Source organism: Phragmites australis, chromosome 19, assembly GCF_958298935.1.
Source record: "Phragmites australis chromosome 19, lpPhrAust1.1, whole genome shotgun sequence".
Lineage (NCBI taxonomy): Eukaryota > Viridiplantae > Streptophyta > Magnoliopsida > Poales > Poaceae > Phragmites > Phragmites australis.
Genome location: NC_084939.1, coordinates 25,679,101 through 25,703,822, shown reverse-complemented (window position 1 = coordinate 25,703,822; position 24,722 = coordinate 25,679,101). Strand labels below are relative to the sequence as shown.

Below are 24,722 nucleotides of genomic sequence, written 5' to 3'. Positions count from 1 at the left end.
ACCATATTCCCAAGGGGAGTCATAGTTCTCCATAACATGCATCCTCGCTTTGTCACGAAAGTTCCATTCTTCTGGGATAATAGTATTAGAACAGTCATCGTCTGCATCATCCTCATCATCACCATCATCTTCATCTATATTTACAGATTCCAATAAAACTTATTCCTCATGAATTACGTTACGCTCCACGTTCTCGAGCTCAACAAAGATTTCTTCAATTTCCTCCCCTGTATCATCCTGACCCTCCTCAACCTCTGTCTCCCACCTATGCACAACAACCTCTGCCTCGGTCGTCTGCCTTTGTTCTACTTCCCCGTCGACACTGCATGCCCGCGTGTATCCTCTTCTTCTACTAGTGTTGCTGCACTGCTATTATCATCCGCTTCTTTTGGACATGGTTGCACCAGGATATTGAACTCAGCCCGATACTGCCTGGACCACTCCAACCATTTCAACCACTTATTCGTCCGATACACCGGCTTTAACTCCCAACAAACTATATTTAACGTACGAGTCCACATGCATTGCATCGTAACAGAATAAATCTGAGGGTCAAGCTGAAAGAATTGGGTGAACCATATTTTCATCTCCTTCATACTTGTACCCTTAGGATTTGGGTGCACAAGGATGGTAAATGAAAAATTGCTCAAATCAACATCTGATGGACCGTTACGGATTTGATCATTTCCATATAATACTCTAAGTTTTATATAGTTTGACATAACTGTCATGTAAAAAATATATAAATTAGAAATGAAATTAAATTACATTCATACAATACGATTAACTTAAAATTGACTAATGCAATGGTCATGCCAACCCACTGTTTATGGTCTTACAATAAAAAATATTATAATCTTCGTTGCCTAAAATCTAATCAATATTACTGTCCTAAATCTACAACGAGGATATCATTATTACATAAATATATTACTAGCACCAACAAATTAAATATATTTAATTCTCAAGAACTTATTAATTAATACCATTTGATATTAAAATTTTAACATAAATACTTCGGTGTTGCATTGCTTTTTGGATCCTCTCTTTGTTTTATTATTTTCTGTTGCAAACCACTAGTCATAAGTCCAAAATAACTAGAGTACCGAGGTCTAATATTTACACGTACATATATTTTATTTTCTTAATATAATACTAAAAAATCTAATACAAAGATTTATACTAAAATCAACAAAGAAAAAAATTATTTTTTAATCGCTGATTTAATTTAAATACACATAGAACGATAAACATCCATCTAAAATACAAATATAAAATAATTACCTTAATATTCTTCTTCTTCCTCCTTCTCCCTTCTCCCTTCTTCCTTCTTCCTTCTTCCTCCTCCCTTCCTTTTCTCTCTTCTCCTCTCTTTTGCTGGTGCGCTCCATCTCTGCTCATGACTAAAATGTGACGAGCAGGCACAGCCATGCGAACGCATGGGTGAGGGGATAGGGGGCCGGATTTTTCAGCCTCTCGTTTGATAAAAATACAATTTTCGCTGTACGGTTTAATGACAACTAATTTTCGTCAAACCGTTTAGCGAAAATTATCTCAAAACTGTTTTCAGCACCCCAAACCTTCTACCGGTGCCACATCACACCAAACCTTAATACTTGTTTGTTCAACGGTTTGGCAAAAACAAACAGCTATTAATTTTAGAATTTCCTTATTTTCGATATTATTTTCACAATATCTGTAAAAAAATAATATTAAAAAAATCCTCCATATACCGACTACCGAGGGACCAGCTTCAATGCAACGCCGCTGCCACAGCCTTCAACTTTCCTTCCACGGCTCAGCTCATCGGCTGACACTCCAATGCATGGCTCCTGCCCCGCCGCCTCTTCTCCTCCCCTTCCTCTCTTCTGAGTTCTGACATCACGTCCTGCGCGCGCACCTACGCCGCCGCGCGTCACCTTCGACTCGATCGCGTCCCCGCGAAGCTGAAATGGGGGAGGAGGCGCCGCCGCCGTCGGCGCCAAAGCCGGCCAAGGTGTACTATGACGGCTGCCCCGGCTGCGCCGTGGAGCGGAGGAAGGAGAGCCACCAGGGCGTTCCGTACAAGGAGCTGCTCTTCGTTGGGACCACCACGTTCGCATCGTGTACGTATGAATATACGTCGATTATGCAAATCAGCGTGCTGCTTGATTATTGATTTGTTAATCGATCTCCTGGTCTTTTTCTACTCCAATTCTTGTTGGATTTGGATATTCTTGCTTCCCTCACGACTGCTTGTGCCAGATATATATAGATAATGGAGTATTCCTGTTCTGAAATATAATACTAATTCTACTTATTTCTAAATACGACCCATCTTATCTTTTTTTTTCCAGCTCTGCCAATAACCTCCTTGTTCCCGTTTTTGTACTTCATGGTAAGCTGCCATGGCATTCTATAAGCATATTTTCTTTCTCTGTAATCTGTTTTTTGGCTGTTACAATGCTGATTTGATTTCTTGCAAATAAAAATGCTGATTTGTAAAACAGATAAGAGACCTGCATGTTGCTCAAAGAGAAGAAGACATTGGATTCTATGCTGGGTTTCTCGGTAAGATTTGTCACACCCAAGCGTCAATGAGAAACAAAATCCATGCATATTTCCTTCACCCAAAATTAATACATCAATATTCAGTGCGTACCTGGTCCATGTAATATTTGTGTTCCTATCCTTTAGGTGCATCATATATGATCGGCAGAGGTTTTGCCTCAGTTTTTTGGGGTATGGTTGCAGATCGTATCGGACGAAAGCCTGTGATTGCAATTTCATTATTTTCGGTGTATGTACTCATCGTTTCTTTCTTTCACTAAATGTGATCAAAATGTATTCATGAAAGTTAAATAGTATCCTGTTCCCGTTACTATCTGATTGCTAACCCATTACTAAATCTATATTTCAGCATTATATTCAACACTTTGTTTGGATTTACTGTGAAATATTGGATGGCTATTACTACAAGGTTGCTTCTTGGTGCTCTAAATGGATTCCTTGCACCAATAAAGGTATTTTGATATGTAATAGTGACAATTGCAAAGGACAAATAATGGAATGATGTCACTATCGGTCACTGTTCTAATTATAGCAAATGCCTAGTCAATAATTACTTGTTGCTTGAGACTACAGGCTTACTCTATTGAAGTTTGTCGAGCTGAACAGCAAGCTTTGGGTCTATCAATTGTAAGTTCCAATTCTACATGTAAAACACTTCACAATTACGCATATGCCATAACTATTACATATCATGAACTCTGTTTGATCCATTTCGCCAAATTTAGGTTAGCACAGCATGGGGAATGGGTGTTATAATTGGTCCAGCAATTGGGGGCTACCTAGCACAGGTACCTCACAAAGATTATAATTTGTGAAACATTTGTATGATTTCTCATCTTTTGTGTCATTATTATTACCAGCCTGTCAAACAATATCCACATCTGTTTCATGAGAAATCAGCTTTTGGGAGGTATACTTTTCGCCTGAAATTGAATTCTTTTAACACTAAGACAGATTTTTGTTTATTTTCTCTGCTTAACCAAAATCATGCAGGTTCCCATATCTTCTACCATGTCTATGTATATCACTTTTCGCTGCCTTGGTCTTCATAAGCTGTGCATGGCTCCCGGTAAGTATGATATACTCTATGTGTATATGTATGCTACTAGTTTATATGTTTTAATGTTATCCCAAAGAGCTTTTTGTATGTCTTTTATGATTTATGTATACATAAATATGTCCTAATTAAACCCAGAAAGAGCGGGGATTCATTCTCAAGCCAAAAAGAAATCACAGGATTTGTTCCTAAAGAAAAAAGAGAAGAGCAAAAAGGGAAAGGACTTTGGTGGTTGGGTTAATCCTAATTTAGCCGGGGGTGTGAAAGAACCACCCTTGGTCAGAAAAAAAAAAAGAACATAGATGTCTTGTTGGAGTACTAAAAGAGCCAAGACATATATTCAAATTAACTGCATGATCCATTTGAATATCCTATCCTACCTTAAAATAAACAAAATTCTCTGCTAGTTTATTTTGAACTTACATGTGAGCTTACTTCTATTGTTATTTTTTACTTGTAATTTACCAAGTAACTAAACAGGAGACCCTACATAAGCACAAAGGCCTTGAGAGGGCAGTTGAAACAGCTGAAGGTTCCACAACTCAAGAAAGTACAGAATTACCTAAGAAGAGTTTATTGAAAAACTGGCCATTGATGTCATCCATTCTCACATATTGTGTCTTCTCCCTTCATGACACTGCATATAGTGAGGTAACATTTACCGACGTCATAACATCTGATCTGCTACATTGAAATGCAATGGTTCTAAACATTATTTGTTACAATTCAACGTCAGATATTTTCTCTGTGGACTGTAAGTAATAGAAAATATGGCGGGCTTAGCTTTTCATCTAAAGATGTTGGACAAGTTCTCGCAGTCGCAGGTAATTATAGTTCAACCAACTGCTTTCCCGAGAACTTTAGAGAATCTTAGGCAGCCATTTAATTGTACGATGTTTGTGTTTTATGGTTATGCTGTACCAAATGCAATTAAGGAAAGTCAATACTTATCTTTTATTATACTGTAGGTGCCAGTCTTCTAGTATATCAACTCTTTGTTTATCGTTCGGTTGATAAAATCCTTGGACCTATCCACTCAACCCGCATTGCAGCAGTGAGTTACTAATGTCACAATTTTTTGACTTTGCAATTTACTCATCACTGATTTTTGTCCTTTTTCAGTAAAAAAAAATGTTTTTAATTCTTATCAGTTGACCTTAAGCATTGCAGGTACTATCTATACCAATAATTGTTGCCTATCCCTTTATGACACACTTATCAGGACTAAGACTTGGTGTGGCTCTCTATAGTGCAGCAATGATCAAAAGTATGCTTGCTGTAAGTACTTACGGTGTTATAGCTCTGCGATTCAGCCCATAAAATATTTCACCACTTACCACTGTAAATGGTTAAATACGTTCGACATTGTATAGAATCAGAAATTTAGAAGAAAAGATATGCTGGTTATTTTAGTTTATGGCTTTGTGCTTTATTCAAATATTCATCTTTGATGGTACTAACCTTTGAGTATGTTGATCAGATAACTATAATTACTGGCACTTCTCTTCTGCAAAACAATGCTGTGGTACATGCCCAATTTATCTCAGTTCAACCGATTATTGTCCAATAACCTAACAAAAATAAATGTCAAATAAATCTAATATTTTAACTGGATCCTATTTATAGCCACAAGAGCAAAGGGGTGCTGCAAATGGAATAGCTACAACAGCAATGTCCTTGTTCAAGGCTGCCGCTCCAGCTGGGGCAGGCATTATGTAAGTATAAACAGGGCTGTCTACCGCTCTCATGGGTTAGAAGAAAAAAGTGAGCCAAGCTGCTAGGATTTTTTTCTCAATATCAACTGCCATGATTGAATAGTGTATTTGTGAGCCATGAACAAACATCTCTCTTATGGTTCATATGATATAATTGCAGTGATTAGAATATTTGTAGTTTATCTGTTAATTCCTCCTAGCTTAGCGATTGTTCTTGCCTGATGAGCATGAAAGCATGAACCAATTCTAACAAGTGTGTACATGCGTTTTGAAAAAAGAGTCACTGTTGAAATGCCTCTGATTGCAGATTCTCGTGGGCACAAAAGCGCCAACATGAGGCGTTCTTTCCAGGTAAATATGGAGTTCTGGAACTATATAAATTGCGTTGTTTACTACAGTGATAGTTAAAGCACAGGTGTTTGCTAAATTGCTGTATATAAGAAATAGCTAGATTATGACCTTAATACGATTAGCTTGGCCCTTGGAGCTTTTTTGTAGTGATGTCGATTTGAATTGTGTTTTTAACTGACGCACATATTCTTTTATGAGCAGGTGACCAGATGGTGTTTCTGCTACTGAATCTGACTGAGGTCATTGGGCTCATTCTGACCTTCAAGCCTTTCCTGGCAGTTCCTCAACAGTACAAATAAAACATATAGAGGTAGTGTCTCCAGAGGACAAAAATGAACTAGTATATCTCTTAGTGCTAGAAGATGGCATAGCATGATCGCAGTGCATATAGAAGACTGAAACACAGTCGCTTGTGCAATGGCAATTCAGTGTGGAGTCAGATGTTGATGCTGTTCTTCTAGTTGGAGCGCATGGACCCGTGCAATCAAGTAAGCTATGTAATCACTAGGGCAATTGGGTTATCGCACTGTTGGAATGGTTTGTTGTCCTTGTTAGATGATTTTATGGAGTGTCGGTCTGTGTAATACTGTGAAACCAAATGAAAATATATCTAGGTTTATATACGATGAGCGATTGATAAGTGTGTTGATTTGATCTGATGTTTTTAGATTGTAAATGTATATAGATGTATTGTAATTATAATCATGACTAACCAAAGTTGCAGAGAAAAATAGAGTCTGCGTGTTTATCTCTGAGTTCAGGAAAATTGTACATGTCGGATGGTCTGGCGTTCTAGAAACTGAATACGTCGGAAGGTCCGGTGTTCAAATATGATTCATGTCGGAGCATTTTCAACTCAAAAGCAAAAGTTAGTGTACCCGCCGGATGATCTGGTGCTTGGGCAGCATACACGTCGGAGTATTTTTTGCAAAGAAGCTGAAAATTGGTTCTTTGTGACTTATACTCGTCAGATGATCCGGCCCTCAAGCAGTACACGTCGGATGCTTCACTGGAGTATTTCCTGCAAAGAGGTTGCAGAACAAGTCTGGAGAGGTTGAGCATGCCGGATGGTCTGGCACTCAGGAAATGTGTATCCGGCGTACACGATTTGTTTGTGATGTGCTGATCAACAAAGGATTTTAATTTTGACTAACCCATAATAGAGTTGGAGATATGTGTTTGTTTGTCTTATATTGTGCAGGTGATGATGCAACTTGGTGGCCGACGGCGAGACGATCGAAGCCAAGCAGGGTACTTGGTGTTGGACGATCGAGTAGGCCGGGCGGAGTCAAGAGTAATCCTAGTTGTACACGTGGAGGTCAAGCAAAGCATGAAAGATTGATGGAGACGGTGTGTTGACAAAGTCAAGCGAAGGAATGCTGGTGCAAGTGATAAGGCGACTCGAGGAATCGGGAGCGGGAGAAACTTGCCGACAGTCAAGATCGCCAGATGGAATACACATGCCGACATCGGAAGGCTTGCTCGAAGTCAAGTAAGTGGCAGTGAGTCACTTTGAGAAGCGTGCAAAGGGTTTCACGGCTTGGTCTCAAAATCGTGGGAATGATAGAAGTGCACGTAGCATTATCGCGAAGTTTGCGTTGAGGCGAAGCTAAGTTATGAATGTGCTTTGATCGTCTGATAGATGGAGGAGAAAATAGATCAAAATACTATCGGTGGTATGTAAGAGTATACTACAACAGAGAGATATTTTGAGAAAAAAATTAGAAAACTTAGAGGTCAAAGAACATAAGCTATAAATAGAGGGGAAGGCTAGTTGAGCCTTTTGAACCAGCCACTTGAGCCCCTTGAGTCTTTCATACAAGAGTTGTGTGTTAGGATTTTAGAGCAGAGGAAGATGAGTACTTAACCTATGTATTAGGTGAGAGCTATGTGAGAAAAAATCTTTGTAATCTGTTTAAAATAGATTTGATCTCTGCAACCAATGAAATTTGTGTTTACTTTTGTGCTTGTATTCACCTCCTTCTAGTTTCCCTCTATCGGTTCCCTTGTAAGTTTACAAGTTTCTCCTTTTTTTGTTGTATTTTCGTTCTTGTTGTTGAGCTAAAAAATTTTCACTTTCGAAAGTTGTTATTTTTGTTGCTAGAGATATAAAATTCATATACATATGTATATAAGTGAATCTTGAATTCTCTTGCCTTTAAATCATCAACTTGAAGAATTTTTTGTACTGGTGATCCGGTGATTTTTTTCTTTACTTCGAAGGTTGCTTTCCTCAAGTTGCTATCTTTTATGGTGATGACCTATGAAATGAGTTTTAATATAAATTAGGATTCATTTACATCTAAAAGAGCCATGCGTTTTTCTGAATATTTTCTTAGCAACTTGATTCTTTTCAATTTTACTTACACTATTAGTTTTTAAGATACATTAGTGATAAAAAAACAAAATTATCCATTTCAAAATAAAGTGATAAGACGTCTATCACCTCTCTGACCACCTTTCTCAATCCTTCAAATACGAGCCACGGGAGAGAAGCAGAGCTCATGAGAACAAACCGGAAAGTGGCGGTTTCACAGCACAAAGCGAACAAAAACTGCAGATTTGAATTGTTGCTGAATCGAATTCGTCCATTTATTCGACTCTCAAAGATTGAACCGGCGTCGTGAAGCGTAGATTAATTAAACTCGATTGAACAAGGAAGTGAGCGGTTGGTATCGTACCCTCAAGGCTGAAGCATTCATTGGTGCTGCTGATCCGACCCAACGGCCGCCGACGACTTGCCGCGAGTCGAATGCGCCATTAGCATCGAGACGTCTCCGTACACCGCCGTGCTCGCCCCGGGCAACCATATGGGGAAGGAGCACAGTCGGATCAGAAACTGTGCGGCCCAGAGGGAAAACTTTCAGAGCCCGTCCTGCGGCAACTTCCGTCGTGTCGTCGAAGAGGAGCGAGCCCAGCTAATCTCCACTTTCTTCTGAATAATACTTAGGTATACGTGCGTTACAACAGAAATAAAAATATAAATATTAAATGTGGTAATTAATATAAATTCAAGTATAAAGATGTGAATACGTTATGAGATTGTCACAAAACGAATACATTGAGAGCGATGTCGCAGTTTGATTTTGGATAAAAAAGAGGAGATTATCCGTTAATTTTTTTTTCTAATTTTTTTAATTTATTTTTATTAGTAAAATCGGTCCTATATTCATAGATAGTAGCGAAGCGGGAGGGCTGTAGGAGGAGGGTGATAGCAAAAGTTGATAAATTATTTAAATTTATGGTTTTTTATTAGATAGGAGGAGAGTAGTGAAAAAGATAACGTAAGAACCAACTCTTATTTTATATAGTAGAGAAGAGATTAAATAGAAAAAACTTAATGACATTTGACTTACTCGATGAACCTAGTTAACAGCAATGCCAGCGCGTAGCTTTGTGATTGGGTGCGACGTTGCTCGCCCCACCCGCTCGGTTCGATCCCTAGGATCAAATCCAGTGTCTCACCGGAGATTTATTCTTCAGTAGGGTACACACGTCTGTTTAGTGGTACTATGTATTTCCGCGCACCGGAGATCTCGAGCCTTCTAATCTCTTTATATGAGTGTGGAGTACGTGGGTAATATATGTTACCTTGTACTAAAAAACAGGCAATGCCACCAATGCCTTAAAAACGGCTAACAGGCCACGGCAATATATAACAAGATGAAACTTTTTTTTTTCGGAGATAACAAGATGAAACGTACGTTTGCAGAAAACTTGAAGCGACTAAGTGGACTTATATTTAGAATTCGGAGTGGCATGAAAGATAACATCTGTGGTCTAACAAACTTGTTTAGCTGTTCTATGTAGGGAGGTTTCTCTGATCAAACCAAATAATGTCCCATTCAAGATGCAACGTCAGGGGTGACGAGCAAGTTTCACGTACAGCATAATATATAGTTTATAGGCAGATGGCATAATTAAACAAACACTCTAGATACTTCCCTAGATGTTTCTGGGTCTCATGTTTCTTTTAGAACTCATCTTTCATCCTCCAACAAGCGATACATGCATGCGTATGTGGATCGAGATGGCGATGGATCGATCGAGTTGATGACGAGACGATCGATCGAGCGGCACATTTCACGTTGTCTCACACACTTATCGACCGATCCTTTCCTTGCATGCATCGATCAGGTAGCTTGGTAGGTGCGTGCATGAGAGGCCATGATCGATTCTGACTTTGACTCTGCAGTCTGGTGATCGACAACATCCATCAGCGCTGACACGCATCTTAGTTATTATATGGTCTGACCTGATGCACACAGAAACAGAGACGTACATTGCCCTCTGTTTCTCAGACACTCTGTTACTTCATGCTTGTCATCTCTTGCATGTATTCTAGAGCAACGTAGTACTCCCAAGTCATAGTTTAGCATTGCATATATTCATTTGTTGGTAGCTAGCTGCTTAGCGCTACCCCTTGGGTAATAATACCCGCACAAATGATATGTCCTGACGATCGACAATGTGTTCTTTTCAGCTTTACCAATATATCATCGTTTCCCCCCTTCCTGTACTTCATGGTATGTTTTTCTCACCTTAATTTATGCTCACACGGTTGCAAATAATAGCGCTTTCAGATTTTATTTAATGCACCTGAAGATTTGTCCCCACATCTTCTCTTTGTTCATCAGGTAGTATTATTGCATTATTTTCTTTCATTTTCTTATGATGGTATTATAAATTAACCGATTTGAGGGCCCCCGTTAAGATGGCTGTTCTTTTCACTTGTCGTCTTTTGTGTCTGTATCATTTTTCCTACACGGTTTTGTTGCTTGTAAAGAGTCAAGCACATGACATCGACTGTTTGAATGAGCAGGGCCAGAAAGATTTGAAAGAATTACAAATTCCATCTGTTGAGCCATAGATGTTTTTGGTTGCACCATCCAACAAGAAGATTTATGTATCCAGTAGTGTGTATCCCAGTTTTGCTGTCATTTGTGTTGGTTTCTATGATCCTCTGTTCGAGGATGGTCAGAAATTTTGATCGGCTGGCTGGCATTGTGTGCGATATAGAAGATAAGGTTATGCACGTCCTGGATGGTAGTTCTGCTCGGTTCGCTAAATATTCTCCTTGACCAAAATGCCATTTTTTCACTGATAATTCAGCTGGATGTTGGCTTGGCTAGCCAAAAGTCTGGTCTTGAAGCAAAAAAAACTGTTTCCTGCATAAAAAGCTCGCAGCCTAGTTGGTGCTGAGCTAGAAGGGCAATTTTAATTGGTCAGTAACTCCTTTATTGAGTACATGCTGCATGCTTAGCTTAGGTATGCCACACTTGCACCTGGCATCCAATTGTGAGATGCTGCTAGTCAACAGCAATGTTATCGAGCATACTATTGGCTGTGATTATGGCTCACTGATACGAGCGCATACTGGAAGACCGGAAGGACGACAGTCTTTGTAGAGTGTGGTCGGTGATCTGATGCCAGCTTTGTTCGTTTTGGAAAAGTTGGCAGCCGCCCACATCCACATGTATATATGTGTTTTGGCCGAAAATTAAATATCAGTTGGCACATATTCTCTCTTTACAAGGAAAGACAGAGCATTAGAAAAATGTCGAGCCTTTTTTATTTGGTGAAATTCCATAGAAAGTAAGGCTCTTTTTTACATGAAAAACTCGTGTTGACGAGCAGAGCAGAGCAGCTTGCTCCTCTGCACACCCCTGAAGCGTTTGCTGTCCCTCCCTGCTGCGTTGATGCCAAGCTCCGAATGTTCGCGACACTACGTGCATGCAAATTACGTACGTGACCAAGTATATAATGTGCCCTCGGCTCCTAAGTTTAGCCAACACAAGAGCAAGAACAGCAAGCTATTAAGAGAAATCGGTGGTCCTCCCTGCCGATCGAATTCCATCGATCCATGGTTGCGGGTGCATCAACCGATCATGCGGCATCTCCAACGGGATCACAAGAGATCAACCGATTGAATTGAGAGAAGAATGGATGAGGTGGAGCAGCAGCTGTCCAAGGAGCAGATCGACGAGTTCCGGGAGGCCTTCAGCCTCTTCGACAAAGATGGCGACGGTACCTTGTGCTTTGCCATTGCATTGTTCACCAATGAATTGCGCGCGCATGCATGCATGCAAATGCAGCAATCGATTGATGCAAATTAAAAAGAAAAAACATGGCAGGGACGATCACGACCAAGGAGCTCGGGACGGTGATGCGTTCGCTGGGGCAGAGCCCCACGGAGGCGGAGCTGCAGGACATGGTCGACGAGGTGGACGCCGACGGCAGCGGCGCCATAGACTTCCACGAGTTCCTCACCCTCCTCGCCCGCAAGATGCGAGACGCCGGCGCCGACGACGAGCTCCGCGAGGCCTTCCGCGTCTTCGACCAGGACCAGAACGGTTTCATCTCCCGCGACGAGCTGCGCCACGTCCTGGAGAACCTCGGGGAGCGCCTCTCCGACTACGAGCTCGCCGAGATGCTCCGCGAGGCAGACGTCGACGGCGACGGGCAGATCAACTACACCGAGTTCGCAAAGGTCATGATGGCAAAGTGAGTCGGTCCCAAGCTTCTTCGATCTTGGCATTTCTTTTCTACTTTCTTGCATTGCATTCGTCACCTTCTTCTCGATTGCCAGGTAAATTAGACTAGATTATTACCTAATCATAGGGTCGTAATAATCACTGGGTATTGATAGGCTGTTGCTTTTACTTAATCGGTTAGGCTTAGTTGTCGTTAGCGATATTGAGTTATATGCACCGATCAGTTGCAAGCGAAAACGCCGGTACCGTCGCTCCTGAAAAACGGATATCGCGTCTGTCGCTGGCTTCTTGCGTTTCGGATCTTGCAAATCGGCCGCCAAGTTAGACGACGGTACTCCATGAATGTGTATTTGCACGTACACATACTTGCATTGCATTGGGTGTCGAAAGTTCAGTAACGTTAGTAGTAAGCCAGTAACAGTGCACTCATGCATCAAACGCGATCTGAAACAATGCATGATTTGTATCTGAATCTGATAGCATATGATGTTCTTGTGTCGTTGTGTAGACGAAGGCAGCATATGATGGACGACGAGGGGAGTCATGGATCTCACTCTCACCGGAGCGACATCTGCTGTACAATCCTCTGAAACTCACCGAGACACCCAGCCAGAGAAATGTAAAAAGCAAGCAAGTAACTGCATGATTTACAGTGTAAACGGGAAATGAAATGATGACCAATATGAGTTCCCAATTGATTTGCTGGATTTTTATTGGGTAAAAATAGCTTAAGCTCTTCTGGTTCAGTACTGGACAATGGGGCAAGGTAGCAAGAAAATGCATAGCTACATTTCGCAGACTCTGATCATAGTGTTTCCACATGACTCATAGGCATATGGTGATATGGATTTACAATACTCACATACTCACAAAACCTACTGAATGCAGCATTTACAACAATGGTGGAGGGCGAGCACATCTTTAAAGGCCACCCACCAGTACTTACAAAATGCAGTGAATAAATTTGCAAATCCAGACTATGAAAATGCATTCTACTTGGAAGAATGGGACACAAATATCCTTTCCCGAGGTTGTGCTAAGAAGCAGGTTGCATTTGCAGATCGTCAGATTTCCAGACAACGTCCTTTAAGGTCTTCGAAAGGTTCTTGTAGAACTGCATAAAATTACAGCTTACACATTTAAGTATATATTGTTCAAAGAAAAGGTGCTAGAAGAACAAAACAAAAATTACAAAATTCAGTAACTAAGTGAATCCAAACTGCTGATGATCGGAAACGTATGGATAGGAATTAAACCACTTCTCCAACTAATGACAGCTTCTGAATCATAGTCCATGAATACATATGTTTCTTTTATTGGCATGATCCTTGTATGTATGGTAGTTACCTTATGAAATTCCAGCGTGTCGCCTTTTGCTTTTCGGACTTCTACCATATGAAGGGAGGGTGCAACTTGCAGTATCTGGATGAAAATGCATAATAAAAGTTAGGCGGAAGAAGTTTACTTAAAGCAGATTGCAGTTCAGTATTTTTTTTTTTTTTCCTGCATTACCTCGGTAGCAACATTGAGGTTTCCCTTCCTCCCTGCTTTTACCTTCTCGAGCCTCAACTGGTCAAACAATAAAAGGGAACTTCAGCATGCAGAAAGATTGATTTGAAGTTTGCATACATTATTGAGAAGTCGGGCCTTAACTAAAGAAATTCAAACAGTCAGTTATTAATGAGTTTGTGGAAAGGAACCTTGTAATTTTTCTTCTGAACGTCAAATCCTAGAGGTTTGGCAGCTTCCTCAATCTTGCGGACAATTTCTTTGGGTGGACATTTTGATGTGAATCTAGTTTCTCTTTTGAATTCCTGAAAAATAAAGTACAAAGTATAGAAGAATAAACTTTCGTAATCATAGCATGATAACAGTATGTTGATAGAAAATCTAACTTGAGAGTAAATGTATAATTTCAGAACGAATGTTCTAATCCTAGAGGCATATAGAACGATAGATTTTAACATGCATTACAAATGTGTGATTGACTTGACCTTCACTAGCTGAATTCAGACGAAATTCAAGTGCATATCATAGTCATGAGGCAATATACTTAGAAAATGATGACTTAAGCTAGCTATCACACATTGCAGTTTCAGTGTTCTAGGTTAATACAGAGGAATCAGGAACATACAATACCTGCTCTGAGTCGAATAAGTTTCCAAGGTTTAGGCCTGCTGACATTGAAATTAGTTGAAATGCATTCAGAGCTGCTGGTTCTTCTTCTTTCTTTTCTGTCACGTGGTGCTCCTGAATGAGGTCAAATAACAGTAGTAAAACTAATTAGTAAGTGAAATCTATGACATTCTGCATGAATTAAAAAACAAAAATGTGCCATTTACTCACTTCTGAATCATTGAAGACAGCATCCACATCATCCAATGTTGTGTCATATTTTTCGTCAAACTCTGGGCGCTTGTAGCCCTTTTTGAACCACCCATCCTCTAGTATTTCTGGGATTGTTATTCTCTGCCATGGTTTATCAAAACATGAGCCTAATGTTATGGAGAAAGATAAAATAATGAAGGCTCATTCTTCTAGAAACCAAACTCAGAACATCCTCATGATGAACCACAATCCAGTGTCAACTCTTCCCCCTTCACAATTCTTTCCTCACACAAAGGGTTTTATTTTGAAATTATGCACGTTTTTTGGTGTAGGAAAAATGAATGGATGGTGCTTCTATACTTTTCTCGAAGCAACTGAACTAGGTTTTTTTTTTCTCAACAACATCTATCAGTGCCTAGGTGCGTACTAGTAAGTACATTAGGAACTTCTAAAATGAGTGTCAATGTGAGTTACAAGACAACCGCTGTAGCAATTGGAACATCATTTTCTTGATGAATATCAGTGACATCAGGTGGTCTACTAGCCTACTAACGGATACATTGTATGGTGAGTACGAATCCGTTCTATTCAATTATTTTTAAGAAATTCTGTTGCGTTAGTATTTTTCCAAGCAGCTCTTGTGATCTGGCATACCGTCATTGGATTTGGATCAAGAATTCTTGTTAACAACCTCTTGGCAGGAAAAGACGTCCATGGTGGAAATGTAAATTCTGCATTTGATATCTGCCAGGAATAGCAGGAAAAAGTCAAAAACATGAATGAGCAAGACAACAGCAGTGATCTGAAATCCGTGCAATGCTCACTTTCTTATACAACGTCATAAGATTAGAGTCCTCAAAAGGCAAATACCCTGCTAGCAGAACAAACAGGATAACTCCACATGACCACAAATCTGCCATTGCACCGTCATAGCCTTGATCTTCAAGGACCTATGACGAAGGTGATTGAAATATTTAAATCATGATATTCCTAAACCAAATGTGGGTTCCATTTATTCATTTTTCTGGCATACCTCTGGTGCGACATAGTTTGGAGTCCCACAAGTTGTGTGCAGCAACCCATCATCCTGAACAAGAAAAAGAGAGAGAGAGACAAGGAACATACTTAAAAATATGTTGAGGGTTATGATAAATGTTCAAACATCAAGGAGGTATGATTATTTGTTAATGCACCAAGTGTGAACTTTTAACCTGTCGATACCCAAGTACTCGATACTAACTTAGAGGCATAACAAGAAGTCATTACCTTGATTTGCTGAGACAGCGCGCTCAGCCCAAAGTCAGAGACCTTCAGATTTCCGTATGAATCAAGCAGTAAATTTTCTGGCTGCAAGTATTTTTAGTTTAGATTCTGAAATGGAGTTCTTATTAATGACAGGGAAAAGCAGGCAAAGAAAATGAGCTCACTTTTAAATCCCGGTGGTACACGCCCCTGCTATGACAATAATCAACTGCGTTGATTAATTGTTGGAAGTATCTCCTTGCCTCATCTTCCCTCATTCGACCATAGTTAACCTATGATGAGGATTAAAAAGATTATCCGTTAATGAAAATTTGTCAACAATAGATTGAACTTTGTGGACGCTGAAACAGTAAGGCGGTGGGCATAGCAGAGACTACATATATTGGAATGGACAATGTAGCATCTCTCTTACAATTGTGTCAAAGAGCTCGCCGCCGGTTGCGTACTCCAACACAATGTAGATTTTTGTTTTACTTCCCATCACCTGAAGATTAATGAAAACGTTGATTTTGTCGAAGATCAGCGATCGCTCCAAATGGAAGGAAAATAGACGTGCTAAATGATCACGTACGTCCGAAAATTTTGACTTGGATCTTTTCTGATCAACAACTTCCTAAGATCAACTGGAATATCAACAAAGGAATAAGGACTTTTTCGATTACCTCATATATGCGGACAACATTAGGATGCTTAATCAACTTCATCGTCGAAATCTCTCGTTTAATCTGCATTCGACCATGTAATTTTTTCGTCAGCAACATTACTAATTGAACTCTGAACAAAGTTGCAAGCCCACTGGCCATTTAAAAGTGAAGACACTAAAGGAGGGAGAGAATCTGAAGGACGGGGACATAATCTACTAGATGTGAAATATCACCAAACATTAGAAATGCTGCAATAATTCAAAGTGTATATTTGACAATGACCTGCTCGACCATCTTGTGCTTGAGAACCTTCTCCTTATCCAGGATTTTAATGGCTACCGGCTCTCCGGTCTCAGTGTCCTTCGCAAACCTGACCTTTGCGAATGTGCCTTCGCCTATGGTTCGGCCGAGCTCATACTTCCCCACACGTCTCTTCACCTTGGTTGTACTCATCCCCTGCCTTGTTCCCCCTTTGGAGCCTCGGGAAGCTTCCACGCGCAGTCAAATTGTTTCACTGTCCTGTGTGGAAAACTCTACCCAGATTGTTACAGGTCATCAAGGAAAAGATAATATGCTGACACTTTTTTTGCTGGATGAAGTTCTTAAGTCTACTAAACATCAGTCATCACACGAGTTCAATTAGATGCATTCGGCAATTGTTCATCTATGATATGAAACAAAAAATGATATGCGAATGCATCTAATTGAACCAAACCTTAGGAGGTTTTTTACAACAAAACAACTTTTGGGAGGAAAGTCAAAATCCAAATGACTTTTGGGGGATTTTTGCATTTTTCCCATCTTATAATAGGGTACAGAACGTGCCCACATGCAAATCCAGGACTGGTGAACATCCCAAGCAAGTTAAAAAATCGGTGAACATGAATAATCAACTAGTTCTTCTATGATATGAAACTGGTTCTTGTGAAATCCAAAAACTGGTTCTTTTTTCCCCTCACATAGAACATGAATAATCAACTGGGAGTCAAAGAGGATTTGGTATCTGGACATAATATATCTCAATTAGCCACATGGAGCCTGCAAAGAAGCCATTGAATATTGGGCATATTCCATCAACTGGGCAACCCAAGAACATGAAACTTTTAGGGCTCTCAAACAGGAAAGAAAGAAGATGAGGAAGGAGTAGAAGAGAAGAAACCAAGAACAAGGAGGAGCAATGGAGGTTGCCGAAGCTCAAGGCATGCATAAAATCTAAGAGTGCCCACAAAGATCAGAAGTAACTCTACTTTAGATATTCAGCATAAGCCTTTAGCTTTTGGTTCATACAAAACACCAAACAACTTTTAATACATATGGTAGAGTAGATGCAGATAAAACAAGGAAGAGAAGAGGCGGCAGAACTTACAGGTAGCTCTCACTTAGATCAAACCAGGAAATGCAGAGTAGATGCCCTTTGCCCTCTCCTCTCCTGGTGGCTGGTGATGAAAAAGATCTCAAGAAATGGCTGCTGGGGTCAGGAAGCAGGAGGCAGCTGAAACAGGAGAGAACTTGGTGGCCTTCGTGCTGCGATTGTGATGTAGTTAGCTGCAGGGCCTAGCTATACAGTGGCAGCAGCAGAGCATGTGTATGAACGAGGGAAGATGAAGTGACAGGTGGGGAAGGGAGGAGACTAAGGACGTGTTGGAATAGTCCAAGTCCACCTATACGGACTTAGATGGTCTCAAACCATTTTCTTTTTATTTTGTTTCTTTCTTAATTATTTTCTATATTTTTATTTTTTTTATCTCTAATCGTTTCAATTCAAAGAGATTTGTAAAGAAAAAAATAAAAAAATCTCATTCTAAAATTTATAAAAAAAATCCTTCCACAAGAGGATTCTGAATGGAAATTCGTTTTTACGTTTTTATTTTATTTTTCTATATTCAACCGTTTCTATTCGAAGAGATTCATAAAGAAAAATAGAGAATTTCATCCTAAAATTTATTAAAAAAAAGTCTATTCACGAGGAGATTCTGAAATCGAAATTCACAAGCTCCAAGCTAGAAAAAGGAGCTGCTGTCGGAGGTGGGATCCACAGGGGGCAGAGTCCACACCATCTCGTACTGCTGTACCAGCATGCTGCATGATTGATCCCGGATTGCGATCGAGATCGGCGGATCTTGTGCACCGACCGTGACGGTACGGATCCACTGTGGCACATGTACCGCATGCCAGCCGCGGACGCGGATCCTCTGCGTTAAGCTGAATCTCCACCGTCTGATCAACATGTGACGGCCCAGATCAGACTGCTACAGAAGCAGCAAAACAGTGCGGTACAGCAAAAGACACACAATGCTCCTGATCCCGTACAACTAATACTGAAAGTTCTCCGTCAAATATATGAGTTTTGAAAGGTCTCTCTCACCATCCATGTTAGCTATACTAGCTAGATATGTGTCCACGTCATTTTTTTCATATGTGGAGGGGAGAGTCGGTGAAGAGAGAGAAAATATTAGCCAGTACTCTTTTTATTGTAAATATAGATTATTTTAAATTTGTGTACAAGAATTAAGAAAGTAGATCAAATGATCTTATTGTCTTTTATTTATTCTGTATTAAAAAGATAACTCATTCATTTGTGAGAGTGGTAATATTTATTGAACAAAGACAAGAAGGGAATGAAAAAGAAAAAAAGTGTATATAAGTTCGAGAATGATTTATATTTAGAGAATAATTGAGAAACCTAAAACAACATACATTTATAATCAGAGAAAGTAGTTAATAGATATACTACTTATTTAATATAATAAATTATAGTTTATTGTACGTAAGTCTACATCGATTTCGTAGACAACGATATCATTAGACTTTTAGCAACATTGTCTATAATGTTGTCTATTTTTTAAGATGTATAATATTATTTATTAGTGACATATATAATTTTTTATAGATAACAGCTATCTACACTTCTGAAGATACTCGGAGTGATAAATAGTATCCGCAATTAGCCACAAGGGCGCAGCTTGCCACAATCTAATCTGAAACTTGGCAGTGGTAGGTATATCCTGCTAACGATGTATAATAGCTAATGGTAGTATTCGGCACCTCAGTTGCCGAATTCGGCACCCACAGTTGCCGAATTCAGTGCATCATGTCACTTTCACGTCCTGTCGATGTTTTCGGTGTGTACGTGCCAGCGGGATGCTGCTTTTGCGCTTAATAAAAAGCTCTGGCTCGCAGAAGAGAGAAGGGAGAAGAGAAGAGAGCAGCAAAGGAGAGAAGGGAGAAGAGAAGAGAGCAGCAGTGGAGAGAAGGGAGAAGAAAAGAGAGCAGCAGTGGAGAGAAGAGAGCAGCAGCGGAGCAACGCTAGGAGAAGCAGCTCGAGCAGAGGGGGCAACCGGAGAGGATCGACGCGAGCAGCAGCCGCGCTCAATTTCCTTAAGGTAAGTTTTTAGATTACGTAGTTAATTAGTAATTGTAATTAGATTTTTCTTAGTTCGTTCAGAAGTATATTAGTCATTTCGTCAGTATATTGTTAAATTCATTCAAGTACATTTGATTAATTATATTATTTTGGTAAATTAGAGTATTTAAATTAATGATTTAGTTGGGTTATATAATTTTTATTAGTAAGTGTGATTAGATTCTTTACTTAATATAGTAACATGAATTTACGTGATTTAATTTAGGTAATTAGTTTTATTAAAGTAATATAATTAATCAATTAACTTGATTAATTAGTTTAATCACTTAGGTTTGGTAGAACCATAGAAGATAGTGTCCAGTAGCAACAAAGATGCGTATTAGTTGTATATTGTACTATTTAATTAGTATTATTTTTGTACTTATTATTTATTACATGTATATTTATTTAGGAGATACGGTATGATTTTCCATATTTATTATGGAGAACGTCCCACAGTTTTGCACGGGAGACTTGTAACAATTCAGAACTGCCAGCACATAGAGAGTTCGGTTGAGGTACCTATTGATCTAGATGGCCTGAAATCACATATTATGCGTCTTTTGCGTGTGAACCAGCAGTCCCATACTGTTGTCTTAGAGGGTGTACGGCCGCGGCTTGTTCCAAATAGCTCGGTCGTTGTCCATACGTTGTTCGAGATGAGTAGGAACAACGCATGGGCTTTGTACTCACGCAAGGCATTGGAGGAGAACTTTGATATAGCGGTGTACATAAACATAGTGTCACGACTGGTGCAAGGTGATGCAGTAACCACTGTGGAAGGCTCAAGCCAGCAGGTGATGCATGAAGAGGATGGAGGGCATGTCGGGGAGGGCAGTTCCAGTAGAGAGGGAGGTAGAGTGGACCCTGGTGAGGTCGATGCAGGATGCATGGATAATGAAGACGGTGGTAGCGGGGATGAAGAAGCTGCTGACAATGATGACCCGGTCCCGGCGATCCAGTACTTTCGTGGTACTGGGCTCCTGGAGTGTGTCGTCGTTGAGTATAACACCTTATCTAACTGGGGATACCAGAATAGCGACATTCAGGTCGGGCAATAGTTTTGTAACAGAGGGGAGGTCATCCACTTTATTAGCAACTATGCTGTAATAACAAGAAGGGACCACAAGTGCGCCCGGTCTAACCCTACGGAGTATGAGGTCAGGTGTACGAAGCACCCGAATTGCCCTTACTTCGTACGAGCACATCAGCCGAAATATGAGAACTATTTTGTGATCAGTAGACACACCCCACATACATGCAGCGAAGAGGCTATTAGGAATGTGAGCCACGCCGTTGATGCGAGGTTCGTAGCCCAACTCCTCATCACGCTTATTGGCACAGAAATTTGTTTGTCGCCAAAATCGATTATGGGGGAGGTGCACACTAAGACTGGCATGCTTATCAATTACCACACCGCGTGGCGAGCGAAGCAGAAGGCGTTGAAGATGCTGTTTGGAAGCTTCGAAGAGTCATACAACAATGCTCCGAGACTGCTGCAGAAGATTGCCATGATGAATCCAGGGACTCAATGGGCCATGGCGGATGAGCCGATCAGGCTAGATGATGGGTCATATAGCACCACTGACAGATACCTCATTAGGTTATTCTGGTCCTTTGGACAATGCATCGAAGCATTCAGGCATTGTAGGCCGGTTGTATGCGTGGATGCCACATTTCTAAGCAGCAAGTTCCATGGTACCCTTATGACAGCAATGGCGACGGATGCAAATAATCAGATTATTCCTCTCGCCTTTGCAATGGTTGAGAGTGAAAACAATGATAGTTGGCTGTGGTTCCTCACCTTGGTAAGGACACGTGTCGTGGGAAATAGGGAACGAGTTTGCGTCATCTCAGACCGCAACAAGGGTCTTCTGCATGCGTTGGACGTGCTGCATGATAGCACAAACTGCTCCATTGCATGGCCTGATGTGGAGAGAAGATGGTGCATGCGACACTTGGGCGCGAACCTGTACACAAGGTACCGCAGCAAGTCGCTTGTAAAGAGATTCAAAGGGCTATGTCTTCAGAACCAGCAGGCGAAGTTCAACGAGATATGGAGAGAGTTAAATGAGACCACTCGCAAGATGATGGCAGACCAGCAAGCAGGGGAGGATCAACTGCGGGTGCAAATGGTTGGGGGCCAAACTATCGTTAGTCGTTCACGTGGTACATTTAGCCAGTGGATAGCGGGGAAGCCGGCGGAGCGTTGGGCCCTTATCCATGACACTCATGGTGCCAGGTTAGCGCATAGAATTGTAATGATCATATTGTATCCCATGTTAGGTACTCCATCATGACAACGAACATAGCGGAGGCGTTCAACAATGTCCTGAAGGGAGTACGGGGCCTCCCGTTGTGTGCCATTATTGAGCTCACATTCTACAGAACGGCGGACTACTTTCGAGACCGTGGTAATGCTGCTATGAAGTTTAGCACACGGTTTGCACCTAAGGTGGAGCAAATCATATCAAGAAGGAGGAGCAAGGCACACTTTCATCGGTCGAGGATCTATGACTTGGCCAACAATGACTTTGAGGTCATGTGCCGCCGTAGGTATGCTTCAGGGTATAGCGCCGGGGACACCGTGCAGCAATGTCAACTTGGACCTAACGAGGTGAAGTGCACATGCAATAAGCCAAAACTGCACTATATCCCGTGCTCGCATGTCTTAGCCGCTTGCAGGGACATAGGTGGCAATGACGGATCACAGTACGTATCACCGTACTTCACGATCGATGCATTGAGGAGCACATGGCTTCCAAAGATGCGGTCCTTTAACATCGGAACCAACTACAAATCGATCGAGGGCCCTAAGTGGGTACCTTATCCACGAGCACGACGCACAGATCCTGGAAGGCCTAGATCTACGAGGCTGCAAGGTGACATGGATGAAGCAGATGCTGTTGATGGCTTTCGTAGGTGCAAACTTTGCAAACAACCTGGACATGACAAGAGGACTTGCCCGACCCGTCAGTAAACTATCAGCCCACTGTCAAACTGAACTGTCTTAGAGACTTTGTATTGTAAAATGTTATTCACATGTTAGTTGTACTACTTATTGTGCATTATGTGGTTTGCACTGTACCCCTTTAGACAAGAAGTGACCATTGTATTGTAAATGTAATTTTATTTATTTATTTTGTGTTTCTTAAATATTCATGGATCCGTGTTTTGATGCAGAGACAGAGCGTAGGTAGTCAGTGAGCAAGAAATCTATGGCGGGATCCTCTAGTACAGGCTTTCCATGGACACTTGCAACGATCGCTATAGCACTTAATGCCTCCTTACAGGTTGTGCGCGAAGGAAACGATGATCCGTTAAAGGAGAACAACATAATCCAAGCCGTGGCGAAATTGCATGCAAGACCCATATGTTCTAGGTTAACCGCGCCGCTCCAATGTGTAACCACCGAGTACCTTAGGGCCCTCTTGTATCACCGGCGTCAAATGTATCTGAGGGTCCGCGAACTGGCCGATCATCCTTCTGTGATAGGTTTCTCTAGGAGGCAAAGAACGATAGTAATGTCGCCGGACCAGTATGCATCCCATATTCAGGTATGTCATATAAACATTTGGTCACCCTACTTATCTTATTTCCATTGATTCGAACGGTCCTCTTCTGCGTCAGGCTTTCTCGGAAGACGAACAGTTGATCAACAAAGAAATCTCACACTTCTTGATGATGTATATGCTCTTCGGCGGGGGTGTGATGCCTGGTTCGCGTAGAAAATGACGACAGTCAGCGAATCAAAGGGGTACAGAGGCGACCTCTACGAATCATCCAGATAATGACGAGGACGAAGACGATGACGATTTCATGCCCCCCATGCCTAGACGTTCGAACAGAAATACAGGAGAAAGTTCTAGGAACACTGCAAGAGGACGTTCACGCACAACATCGAGATGCCATACAACTGATAGGGAAATAGGACGTGGTACCACCTCGGAGAAACCTCAAGATGATGACGACGACGACGATTTCATGCCACAACGACCCCGCCCTCCGAGGCTTCCATCTCCGGAGGACACCGATGACCCTGAAAATGATGATGGATTTGCTCGTACTCATTTTTACAACTTCCCAGAACCACCTCGGAGACGACAACCATCTTACCCGGATAGCTTTGACCATCGCACCTGGAATTCTTACGCTAATTTGCGTCGCCACTTTCCTTCGCCCTAAGCATCTATTGTAACCCTATATATTTTATTCCCTTAAGGCATGATATTATGTTCTTTAGGCGTATCGTACATGATAATGTTTGTTGTTGTTCGCTCTTTATGTGTAACCTCTGTACCAGGTTCCATGCTACTTATGCTTTACAACTACTATTGTTTCCTCTGTACTGAGAATTTTTTAAATTAACAATACAGTGAATAAGACATAATAGGGATGACCTCGACATTAAAATCAATAATACATGTGTCATGACAAATTGTCCTGGCTACTCAACGGCGACGATGCCTCACACAATCTCCAGGCGTGTAAGCGTCTGGCGGGTGTGTGGCTCTCATCCCAGCAGCCTGCGCAGGCCCCTGCCTTGCATGCCCTTGGTCGTCTTCATCATCATCTGCCTGCCCTGTGGGAACCCCACCGAACGTGTATCCCGCCCCGCTTACTCGGCTCTGCATGTACCATGCTGAAGGATCCTCGTGCGGAAGTGTGGACGGCCCTAGAACGTGCTCCGATGGAGTCCAGTGTGCCGAAGGCTCGCCATGCTGGTACCAATGTGAACTTCCAGGTTCATTGAGATCATGGGAGGACTGTCCGCCGAGTAGATCAGTGAAGGTGGCGGTCGCATGCATTGCAGCACCCCAGTCAAAAGCATTAGGGTCGCTCCAGCAAGGGGTCTGCTGCGTGTAGTCAACGACGTCCTCCTGATGAGTAGATGCTGCAGCCATACGCCATGGATCC

At 41.3% G+C, this 24,722-nt stretch overlaps 4 protein-coding genes across 8 annotated transcripts; 3 read left to right on the top strand and 1 right to left on the bottom strand.

Moving 5' to 3' along the window:
* The first annotated feature begins 1,750 nt into the window (after positions 1-1,750).
* On the top strand, positions 1,751-6,320 carry LOC133900368 (protein ZINC INDUCED FACILITATOR-LIKE 1-like). 2 transcript variants are annotated; one of them, XR_009906526.1, is made up of 17 exons: positions 1,751-2,105; positions 2,337-2,377; positions 2,490-2,550; positions 2,677-2,779; positions 2,900-3,002; positions 3,124-3,177; positions 3,276-3,338; positions 3,411-3,460; positions 3,544-3,619; positions 4,088-4,258; positions 4,344-4,431; positions 4,576-4,661; positions 4,778-4,885; positions 5,088-5,132; positions 5,234-5,371; positions 5,630-5,673; positions 5,875-5,893. XR_009906526.1 is itself a non-coding variant. In XM_062341475.1 (17 exons), exons 1-17 carry the CDS (start codon positions 1,952-1,954, stop codon positions 5,970-5,972), a joined length of 1,434 nt encoding a protein of 477 aa, XP_062197459.1. In that variant the 5' UTR covers positions 1,751-1,951; the 3' UTR covers positions 5,973-6,320. The 2 variants fall into 2 exon arrangements, 1 of the variants encoding a protein (XP_062197459.1); XM_062341475.1 differs by having other exon boundaries at positions 5,234-5,322; positions 5,875-6,320.
* Positions 6,321-10,113: 3,793 nt separating this feature from the next.
* Positions 10,114-12,870, top strand: LOC133900370 (uncharacterized). 2 transcript variants are annotated; one of them, XM_062341480.1, is made up of 4 exons: positions 10,114-10,199; positions 11,462-11,700; positions 11,808-12,177; positions 12,676-12,870. In XM_062341480.1, exons 2-4 carry the CDS (start codon positions 11,616-11,618, stop codon positions 12,755-12,757), a joined length of 537 nt encoding a protein of 178 aa, XP_062197464.1. In that variant the 5' UTR covers positions 10,114-10,199; positions 11,462-11,615; the 3' UTR covers positions 12,758-12,870. The 2 variants fall into 2 exon arrangements, with proteins under 2 accessions (XP_062197464.1, XP_062197463.1); XM_062341479.1 differs by lacking the exon at positions 10,114-10,199 and having other exon boundaries at positions 11,328-11,700.
* Positions 12,871-12,934: 64 nt separating this feature from the next.
* LOC133900369 (CBL-interacting protein kinase 32-like) lies at positions 12,935-18,000 on the bottom strand. Of its 3 annotated transcripts, none has more exons than XM_062341478.1 (15): positions 17,769-18,000; positions 16,685-16,935; positions 16,421-16,483; positions 16,171-16,242; positions 15,923-16,030; positions 15,762-15,842; positions 15,529-15,582; positions 15,320-15,445; positions 15,150-15,239; positions 14,514-14,636; positions 14,307-14,417; positions 13,868-13,981; positions 13,680-13,736; positions 13,515-13,589; positions 12,935-13,281 (listed from the first exon to the last, which is right to left on the bottom strand). In XM_062341478.1, the coding sequence occupies exons 2-15, from the start codon at positions 16,853-16,855 to the stop codon at positions 13,204-13,206; spliced, it is 1,323 nt and encodes a 440-aa protein (XP_062197462.1). In that variant the 5' UTR covers positions 16,856-16,935; positions 17,769-18,000; the 3' UTR covers positions 12,935-13,203. The 3 variants fall into 3 exon arrangements, with proteins under 3 accessions (XP_062197462.1, XP_062197461.1, XP_062197460.1); XM_062341477.1 differs by having other exon boundaries at positions 16,685-16,916; XM_062341476.1 differs by having other exon boundaries at positions 16,685-16,921; positions 17,769-17,999.
* A 3,561-nt stretch (positions 18,001-21,561) lies between these two features.
* LOC133900313 (uncharacterized) lies at positions 21,562-24,586 on the top strand. The gene is made up of 3 exons (XM_062341401.1): positions 21,562-22,047; positions 22,092-22,247; positions 24,550-24,586. Exons 1-3 carry the CDS (start codon positions 21,566-21,568, stop codon positions 24,584-24,586), a joined length of 675 nt encoding a protein of 224 aa, XP_062197385.1. The 5' UTR covers positions 21,562-21,565.
* The last annotated feature ends 136 nt before the right edge of the window (positions 24,587-24,722 follow it).

Bases quoted from the DNA above. Each gene is read 5' to 3' on its own strand.
- LOC133900368 (XM_062341475.1), top strand. From the start codon at position 1,952: ATGGGGGAGGAGGCGCCGCCGCCGTCGGCGCCAAAGCCGGCCAAGGTG. The intron at 2,378-2,489 runs GTAAGCTGCCAT...TTTGTAAAACAG, and splicing joins TCCCGTTTTTGTACTTCATG to ATAAGAGACCTGCATGTTGC. The intron at 5,133-5,233 runs GTACATGCCCAA...TCCTATTTATAG, and splicing joins TTCTGCAAAACAATGCTGTG to CCACAAGAGCAAAGGGGTGC.
- LOC133900370 (XM_062341480.1), top strand. From the start codon at position 11,616: ATGGATGAGGTGGAGCAGCAGCTGTCCAAGGAGCAGATCGACGAGTTC. The intron at 11,701-11,807 runs GTACCTTGTGCT...AAAACATGGCAG, and splicing joins CTTCGACAAAGATGGCGACG to GGACGATCACGACCAAGGAG. The intron at 12,178-12,675 runs GTGAGTCGGTCC...GTCGTTGTGTAG, and splicing joins GCAAAGGTCATGATGGCAAA to ACGAAGGCAGCATATGATGG.
- LOC133900369 (XM_062341478.1), bottom strand. From the start codon at position 16,855: ATGAGTACAACCAAGGTGAAGAGACGTGTGGGGAAGTATGAGCTCGGC. The intron at 15,240-15,319 runs GTGAGCATTGCA...TATTCCTGGCAG, and splicing joins TTATGACGTTGTATAAGAAA to ATATCAAATGCAGAATTTAC. The intron at 13,737-13,867 runs GTTCCTTTCCAC...TTGTTTGACCAG, and splicing joins TTCAGAAGAAAAATTACAAG to TTGAGGCTCGAGAAGGTAAA.
- LOC133900313 (XM_062341401.1), top strand. From the start codon at position 21,566: ATGGTTGAGAGTGAAAACAATGATAGTTGGCTGTGGTTCCTCACCTTG. The intron at 22,048-22,091 runs GTTAGCGCATAG...ATCCCATGTTAG, and splicing joins CATGACACTCATGGTGCCAG to GTACTCCATCATGACAACGA. The intron at 22,248-24,549 runs GTTTGCACCTAA...GTGAACTTCCAG, and splicing joins GCTATGAAGTTTAGCACACG to GTTCATTGAGATCATGGGAG.